The sequence below is a fragment of the Anneissia japonica genome, unplaced genomic scaffold (genome assembly GCF_011630105.1).
Source record: "Anneissia japonica isolate Jap-2015-1 unplaced genomic scaffold, ASM1163010v1 scaffold573_len2283161_cov171, whole genome shotgun sequence".
Lineage (NCBI taxonomy): Eukaryota > Metazoa > Echinodermata > Crinoidea > Comatulida > Comatulidae > Anneissia > Anneissia japonica.
In genome coordinates this window covers 1,678,002-1,688,039 of record NW_022719802.1, presented here as the reverse complement: position 1 = coordinate 1,688,039, position 10,038 = coordinate 1,678,002, and the positions used below count along the sequence as shown (strand labels likewise).

Here is a 10,038-nt window from a genome sequence, read left to right as displayed (position 1 = left end):
CAGAACATAGGGCTTTTCCCAACTGTTTTAATGAGAAATGAAGTTAAAATTGCAACAAAAAGAAAAGTCGTTAAAAGGTATAAAGTAAAAAAATACACAGAAAACCAATATAATTTTAATGAAGTAGAAAAAATGAAGTGGAAAAAAAACCACTAAAACAAAATTCACTGCGACGTTATTAGTGAGACTTAAACTATGGCTGCAATGGTAATAGCGAGGCACATCGCTCATTACCATTGCGCACTATATGAACCGATCTTATGCATAGGAAATTGCATTTTCAGTTCATAGCATAGGGGAAAGTGAATTTTTAGTTCATAGCGATTCAATGAATGAAAGCAAACATTGTTCATGCAATACACGGTAGTTTTGAGTTTAACCTAGCTGTAACTGGTTTAAACGTTTTTTAAAAACGCAAACTGCGTTTAAATAATTTATTCAACTGTCAGAAAAACATCTTTAAATGGTCCTCATATCCACACCCTACTGCGAATCGTTACCAAAATTGGATCGTTTCTTCATTTCACCATGAAAAAACTATTCTGCAAAGTGATATTTCTATCCATTTATAACTGGGACGTAAGCAATTTAAATGACCCTCAAATTTACACCATAACCTGGATCGTTCCCTGCACATTAATATATTCCTTGTAATTTTTGTTAAACTTTCCCGAAAGTTTAATTCGGATCAGTTGACTCGTTTTTAAAATATTTGGTTTGGGATGTTTTCCCTTAAATGGTCCTCATATTCACACCCTACGCCGGATCATCACAAAAATGTAGTCATTTCTTTACTATGTATTTACAAACTATTATAGAAAGTTACATTTACACCATATTGAAATTTTTTTTTTAAAAGATATTTACGTCTGGGATCTCAAAAATTTAAATGACCCTCCAACTTACACCATTGACTGATTTCTCGCCAGCACATAATACTATTTTCCTTGTCACTTGGTTATACTTTTTCCGAATGTTTCATTCAGATCAATTGATCCGTTTTTAGAAATAGTTTGTTTGGGACGTTTTCCTTTCAATGGTCCTCAGTTCCACACCATACTACTGTTCGTCACAAAAATTTAATCATTTTTTTTTACAAGACCTTTACAAAGTATTATAGAATGTTTCAAGACCCACTGGTTTTTTTTAAAGAGATATTTAGGTCTGGGTCCTCAAAAATTCAGAAGATGCTACAATTTACACCCTTCACTGGATTGTCACTAACAAATAAAAATTTCTTCCTTGTAACTTTATTAAACTTTCCCGTAAGTTTAATTCACATCAACTGATCGGTTTTTTTAAATATTCGGTGTAGACTGTTTGACCTTAAATCACTTTAATTGGTCCTCGCACGCATACCCCACCATAGATTGACACTAAATATTAGGAGGCACATCCTTGATATATGGCCTATGCTTCGGAAAAGCACGGAAAATTTTAAGCAAGGGTAGTGGCTAAAGTGTACGGCAGAAAAAAAAACAGTGCAAAAAGATATATATGCAAGAAAAAAAAAAAATATATATATATATATATATATATAAAATAAATCAGAACAAACAACAATGACTTTTCCCAGTACCCCTGGGAAAAGCCAAAAATCAGAACAAAAACAATGGCTTTTTCCAGTACTGCTGGGAAAAGCCAATTAGTAATTTAATCTAATCATTGTTGTTTGGCATCGGACTAGATGAGTGGCGTGCATGAAAATCCAGTCGGACGAAAAATATTAATTAATATTAATTAATTCAAATAAAATGGAGAGATGGAGAGTATGTTAGTGATAATAATTAGGACATATAAAACATATAGTGACGGGTAATGTGAAACGACTACGAAATTCTTCATTTGCGTGGTTTCGGAATATTGGGTAGGCCTATATAAGCCTACACAGACACACGCACACACCCCAGTCGTCAGAATTGCTTCGATAAGCAATATTTTCGTCACCCTCGTACTTTCGGCAACCATTATCAAGGTGAGGATATAGAGTAGATAAGACAATAGCACTAACAATAATATAATTAAATTCATGTAGAAATAGTATCGTCGGAAACATTAGAAGTATTATATAATTATAATTTAAACAATTATCAAAAAGGTTTATACAGTACATGGAGTTGCACTGAAAGAGAAATAGGCTACGTTAGCTTCTTGTTTCCCTCTTTTTTTCCGCAAGGTTAGGGTTATCCCCGATATGCTCTTTTGTGATTATATCTGTTAATGTTCATTTGTTTCTGTTTTGTATTTTTAAAGAGCATATTGAATAAATCAAATATAATTTTGTTAAAATTATTTCAAGTAGTAAAAATTAAATAGTATAGACTAGGGCCACATGGCTGGAACTTGTACAGAAACATGGAGGGATAAATGGCCGGTCGTGCGAACAATTAAAATATTGGCAGCCTCCAAAATCTTTTTCCCTCCATTTTTTGTTCTCTTTAATCATATATTGAAAACAAATATCACCTCAATATAATACAGTCAATCAATTTACGTATTGCCACAACCACAAAGAGCTCTCAGTGACAACCGGATCAATTGAATCAACCGACGAAATCCTCCATGGTTTAATTAGTAAGACGTTCGCCGTGTAAGCGGAAGGTCTCGAGTTCGATTTCAGGTGGAGCTGAGATTTTTTTTTTTAATTCTCTAAAAATCAAATTCTTCTATTATTACAAACATTTGTTTATTTTGGTATATGTTTGATGGGAATCAATTAAATACACGAAGGCCGACCAAAACTCAAATATTATATCTATTTCGGCTTATAGTCCTGCGCCTATTAGTTAAGTATAAGAATTAGAAGTTGTCTTTGGTCTGATCAAACTTCTTCTTAAGATAAACTATACAATTGCTCTTTACAATTATCCTGCATCATAAGTAAATTTGTCGGCTGAATATTTGTTCTTTCTTTGTCAGGTTCCTCTTCTGTTACGTTTCAATTCATACACCCCCCCCCGATGTGTATAAGAGACAGTTCACACCCTACGCCGGATCATCACAAAAATGTAGTCATTTCTTTACTGGACTTTAACAAACTATTTATAGAAAGTTTCATTTACACCCATTGAAAACTTTTTATAGATTTTTACGTCTGGGATCTCAAAAAATTGGTGCGGGAAAAGCCAATAATATTAATAATGAAATTAGTAAACAATACAATACAATGATACTAATAAAAACAAGACAAAAGGATATAATAAACTAAAGCAACACAAATATAATTATAACAATAATAATATTGTCCTATCCTTTTAAAAATAATATTCCAAACCATAAACGAAAATATAGTTATCTAGCGCCCTCTACGACTGCTGCAGATATATATTCATATACTCATATACATATATACCTGTCTCTTATACACATCTAGATGTGTATAAGAGACAATATATGTATATATGTAATGTTTTATATACAGTTCATTTTTTACAGTGATATATATATATATATATATATATATATATATATAGCGTATGTATATGTACGGTTGTATATTGACAGTGGTACGTAATAAATGGGAATCATTTAATTAAAACTTCATATTGTTTTTTTCTTAAGCATAATAAAAAGAAGGTCGCTGGTTGGCTGTTTCTGTATTTCTTTTATTTGAAGATTTATCTTTTTCACATTTCTTCTTGAAATTAATCTTAATACAACTGTTCTTCACAGTTATCTTGTTGACATAATTTTCACCACATTTTTTCCTTAAATCAATTCACTAATTCGACACACCTATTCGTGAAAGGAGTTTAGTGAAGGTCCAATTATTAACGTACCTTATAACATTTACTTCTTCTCCAGTACCGTTCCCAGTGTTAAACTAGACTTTTGCCAACCATGAAGATCCTTCTTGTAATCTGTGTCTTAGCAGCTTTTTTCTTGAGCAGCGGTGAGTAAACAAACCCATTTTAATTTTGTTACATTCTAAATATAATTTGTTGCCTTAATGTATTTGGCAAATCAGAACGATATTTTTCTTTTGTTTTCTTTCATTCAAGGCCAATCAACGTTCTCGATTTATATTACTAGTATCACTTTGTACATGTGTTAAACTTCAAACGAACGGAATTTATATCCAAATGCCTACACGAAAAGAAGTTCTTGCTTAACCATGGTGTTAAATAAAATATTTCGTCACGGTTCCAAATCCTCTCACCACCTGACCAAGTAAACCTATATATAGGCCTACTGATACCACTCCAGTATTCTCATGTAGAATGGGTGGCAGATATAAAAGTACTGCAAGACCATTTGACTTCAATTGAGACATTAATTTTTATTGGTATGAAATTTTCGTACCCGCTACCTACACATTACAGCAAACAGTATACGTGTAAACAATATAGAGGTAACGATTTCAAAATTATCAAATATAATATAACTGACACTGAAGCTTTCTAGGAACCCCAAGTTCCCAACCATTCAACAAACCTTGCGGTAATCCCAGATATGCAATATTTGCCAAATCCTTATAAGAGACAGTCTCTCATCCATGTACCTAACACTAAATCGCCATCAGACCCCCTTCGCTCACCTGCAATGCTCATTTATATCATATCTTATATGGTGTACCGTGTGTAAGATGGTATGTTACGTCGAAGAAAGTGGCTGCACATTCAGCCAAAAGATCAATAATCTATAAGAAACAGATTTAATCTTCCTTTAACTGAACACTGTAAAGGTGCTAGGCACACCATTAATGATATGAGATGCATCAATTTAGCAAACAACTTTAGGTGTCTCAACTAAAGAAAATGTACAGAAATTAAAGGGATTTGGAGACTTTGGACTCATAAAATAGGAGCTAATTTGGACCTAGGTTTTGCTTCAGGCTTCACATTCACAAAATAATGTTTTAACACTCTACTGTACATCACAAGTCTTATATTTCTCTATTTCATATTCCTCTAGTTTATAATATTTACATTTATAACTTGGAATATTGATTTATATAATATTCATCGCTTATTGCATTCATACTTATTTTAATGGCTTAATCGTTTTGTTTGCTTAATCGCTGTAGAGCCATTTGATCTACAGTATTTAGATGTCAATGTTCCACTTCAGGCTCTATTTATTGCGACTTACATTTTTTATGTACATTCGTTCATTTTATTTGAATATTAATTGTATTATTAATATATTAGTATTATTTACTTTATTTTTCTTAATTACACTAATACTGTGTATTTATTTATTTATTTCACAAATAATTAATAGCTCCTTGTACCATTGTATTATTTAATCTAAAGTTCTTTATTTAATTTGTCAATTTCTGTTATTTTTAAAGTTTGTATTAATTATGTTTAATTAGATTTAAATGTACAATATTTAAGTACAGTAACTCAAATGAATTGTATTTAAGTTGAACGCACCATTCATGAGTGCCGATCTAAAGGCGTATGTTCACCAAGTAAATAAAATATAAAACAATAACTACACCCATTGTATGAGCTGATTAGTATCCATCGTTATCTCTAAATTATTTACATGCATACTGTTTGCTGTAAAGTATATCTTTAGATACTCGTAGATATATATATATATATATATATATATATATATATATTTTCATATACTTATATACATATATACATATATACATATATATACAAACATATATACATATATATACAAACATATATACATATATATATATAAGGGTGTATCTTATTGATCTCTAAAGCTTATCTAAATTATTGATTTATTTATACTAATAGGCCGAGTGATTAAATTTACAGATGCAGTCATCCGCAAATTGGGCACATGTGAGAATGGCAGAGTGAGCATCAGCTGTCCGTTGAACCGCAAAATTAAAATATACACATATATATGTGTATAAGAGAGAGCTCGTATATATATATATATATATATATATATATATATATATATATTTTCATATACTTATATACATATATACATATATACATATATATACAAACATATATACATATATATACAAACATATATACATATATATATATAAGGGTGTATCTTATTGATCTCTAAAGTCTATCTAAATTATTGATTGATTTATACTAATAGGCCTAGTGATTAAATTTACAGATGCAGTCATCCGCAAATTGGGCACATGTGAGAATGGCAGAGTGAGCATCAGCTGTCCGTTCAACCGCAAAATTAAAATTCATTGCGCCACCTACGGACGCTCTGTTTCAACTTCTAAGCGCTGTTCGACCTCCTCAATGAGATATCAAGACACGACGTGCATTTCGCAAAAATCAATGTCTAGGGCCATACAGTACTGCGAAGGAAAAAGATCGTGTAGTATCTCTGCTACAAACGGTGTTTTTGGTGACCCCTGTGTCGGAACACGCAAGTATCTGGACGTTTTGTACGAGTGTGAGTATAATTTGTTAAAATTTTGTCCAATTTTTCAATATTTGGTATTGAAAATTTAATATGTCTGGACTGTTGAAGACCCGTGACAGCCGCAGTGTAGGGTCTATATGGCCTGTATCGACATGCAACGGCTCGGCCATTTATTCGAGTCGAATGGTCGAATGGTACGCTAGTAATTTTAGCGTACCATTCGAAAGGTCGAATGGTACGCTAGTAATTTTAACCGAAGTCTAAAATTACTAGCGTACCATTCGTTTTAGCGTACCATTCGACCATTCGAATGGTACGCTAGTAATTTTAGACTTCGGTTAAAGTTCTATACAAATCTGACTATACTATTTCCATCGATACTAGTCAATGGCGTAGCCAGCTATTGGGACAGTTGGGACAGTCCCACATATTTTTTCAATTAGGTCCACAAAGAATGGGTCCACATTTTAAGAATGGGTCTAGATTTCTTATATTTTGTGTAAAATCAATCAAATTTAAAAAAAATGGGTCCAGATGTCTCTCATATTTTGCATAAAATGGGTTAATTTTGAAGAAAATGGATCCAGATTATTCATGTTTTTGCTTGACATGGGTTAACTTTTAAGCAAATGGATCCACATTTATTTGAATTTACGCGTAAAGTGGGTCCACCCTGATATTGTCCCACACAGTTTGAAAATCCTGGCTACGGCATTGATTCTAGTGATATATATATTTTGAAATTCAAAGATTTTCTTCTCACAACAATATTCGTTCTTTTATTAGCCCCGAAGCGAAATAAATCTAATTGAAGCAACATCATTCTCAATACAGTCTATTATGTTCTATTCCAGTAGAATTACATTTTTTTCTAACCTGATTGGAATCAATAAGTCTTTGAAATATTTGACAGTAATTATTCCACATTTACACTAATATTAGTGGCGTTTATTTGAGTATATGCGTATCAATTGTACATTTAAAAAATAAACTCCTCCCTGACTTAACGCCCCCCTCGAAAACCCTTCTCAACAGTAAACACCCTGAGGCGTTATTTTAATAAATAGGTAAATAAATACAGCGTCTTGCACACTAATTTGACATAAGACTAATATTGATTATTTTTTAATTTTCTTTTATAGGCGTCAAGAAGTGCTAGAACTGATCAACTCGACCGCGTTTATTGACAACAAGAACAAGGAAAAATATTTTAATTTCAAACTTTGATAATGATGATTCTTAATGCAGACATTAAGTTTGAGCAATTATGGGTATCCTACAACTATTTTCTATAACCTGTCTATTGTCAAGTGTATTATTATTTGGGAGTAGAGAAGAATAATACCTTAACACTGCACAGTCCAGTCCCAATTCAGGAGATAATTTAGGGTCGGCTAAGGAGGCAGTTTTGCCACTGCCGTCTTTTTTTTTCAAACAGAAATATTTCTGTGCACATGAACTATTATGAATTATTATACCATTACTTAATACTTATTTATCTGTATAATTATAATCTCTAATCTTTTCAAGCTCATTCATTCCCATTTTCTAATATATAACCGAGTGGTTATTATATTGTCCAATGGCCTTTTTCACATTATACCATTGTGGTTTATGAATTTATCTCCTCTCTTGGAATTTTTATGTGCATTCACTTTATATAATAAATTTATTTGCAACCAAAACCCTGAAATCAGTTGTCAATTTATTTAGAGAGTCTTTTTTACAAGCTGTTTTTTTTTTTCTAAATTATTAACTTCTTTTTGGACTCTGATCGTTACAATCAATCTCACTGAGGAAGGTCTAACTTCTTAATAAAACGAAACCTCCTCTCATAAAGTTGAGAGGAGGTTTTCAAAAAATCAAGAAACATAATTATGCATTATGCGTTTTAATTAGCAAAAATATATATATATATATCATTTTAATTTTTATTGTTCACAAGGTAATTCAATTGATGAATCCCCATTTTTTAAGTCTGTTAAAGTTATTAACGCAACGCAGAGGTAGCGGTGCTAAAAATTACATCATTTAAGAAAATATTAATGTGTAATAATGGACCTCAATTTTTTTCATGGGTTACACATTGCACACTATGCAACTAGGTCCTCTGTAAATGGTGCCATGTAATCCAGCACATACATCGTTCAACTGATGAATCAAGATAACGCAAAACAGAAAGTAGGTGGCGCAGAGATTAAAAATCAAACAAGAACAGCTCATTCAGTAGAACATAAATTAAAGTTAATTAGCGTAAACACTTTAGTACATGAACATAGGTCTAATTAGTGATCAAGATCTACTGTGTTTGTGTACAAGTCGCTTGTATATGCTTGTATGATAATCTGATCTAAACACAATGCTTTTATTTAGTGTTTTTTTTTTTTTTTTGTTTCTTTTGTTAGTTTTTTTTTTTTTTTTTTTTTTTTATTTTGGAAGTTGAACAACAATAATTTAGGCCAAAAAATGGCTACCGTATCTGAAAACACCATTCCTCTACACCCAGGCCCAATGTCTGTTTTCAAAATGACCTACAGAGAATGAATGAAAATAAATGGGGGAAAAATTATGCTACCTTAGCTTAGCCTACTCCACTAAATTCTGATATTCATCGTATATGTTGAGTATTTATTGGCGGTCACTGTACTTTATTATTAATAGGACTAGAAATAGTAGGCCTATTGTACACATATTTTTGATATAGGCCTACCATAATATATTTTAAACGCAAGGTTATTCCCAACTATTATATCGGAACAAATTATAGACAATAGATCAAAGCAATTTAAAGAATGAAATAATGATAATATGTTAAGAGATCGTAATTCAGTAAATATCCCATAGCCCATTGAGTACAGGACCAGAGTCAAGCGTCTAACTTTTACTTTGATAGAACATAGAGTATGTCAAAACCACATATGCAGCGTGACCACTCACAATTTTTGAATTACCCAATGACTGGGTCGAAATTACCCAAGATTTGGCAAAAATTGCCCAAAATTACCCAAGCTTCCTGAAAATGCATTAAAATTTAAAAAGTACATGTTTTTCGCATGTATGGTTCCCCTTTTAGTTCAATTTATAAACAATTTATTATTGTAATTGTTTGTGTTAATTATTAAAATTAATATTCATGAGGTGATAATACGGATAGAAAAATACGCCCTCAGTCGGGCAGTGTTATCAGTAGATCAGTGATCAAGTTTTATTATGTAATGCATTAATTAGGTAAAATCAATGGCAACGCAAATCACAAATAAACAATTCTGAACCCATGATTATAGCAATTAACAGTCAATTAACAATAACAATGTTATGTGTTCGTTGAGTTTTGCTTACTTGAGTGGACTGAAATATACTTTGTTACTTCTTAATTCTTCCTCTATGACAAAAATATTTAATTTTCTCAGTAAAAATAAAATACCCAAGGATTTGAACGGAATACCCAAGAAGCCAAGACCAAGTCAAAATACCCAAGATCTTGGGTAAATACCCAAGCAGTGGTCACGCTGCACAGATGCCCTAAACTTCCGTCCAGCCGGCGATGCAGTACACTGCAAGGAAGACGTTCCAAGTCCACTTGATACGCCGTGGCTTATCAACAATTGAAAACTACTTTTATACATTACCAGTGCGTTTTATAAATGAAATTAAAATCCCTGTAGTAAAATAACATGGTCATTTGGTACATTCAAGCGTTTAAAA

At 31.9% G+C, this 10,038-nt stretch overlaps 1 protein-coding gene across 1 annotated transcript; it reads left to right on the top strand.

The window, feature by feature from the left end:
- Positions 1–1,849: 1,849 nt before the first annotated feature.
- Positions 1,850–8,018, top strand: LOC117111051 (D-galactoside-specific lectin-like). The gene is made up of 4 exons (XM_033253933.1): positions 1,850–1,975; positions 3,805–3,892; positions 6,070–6,363; positions 7,476–8,018. Exons 2-4 carry the CDS (start codon positions 3,841–3,843, stop codon positions 7,490–7,492), a joined length of 363 nt encoding a protein of 120 aa, XP_033109824.1. The 5' UTR covers positions 1,850–1,975; positions 3,805–3,840; the 3' UTR covers positions 7,493–8,018.
- The last annotated feature ends 2,020 nt before the right edge of the window (positions 8,019–10,038 follow it).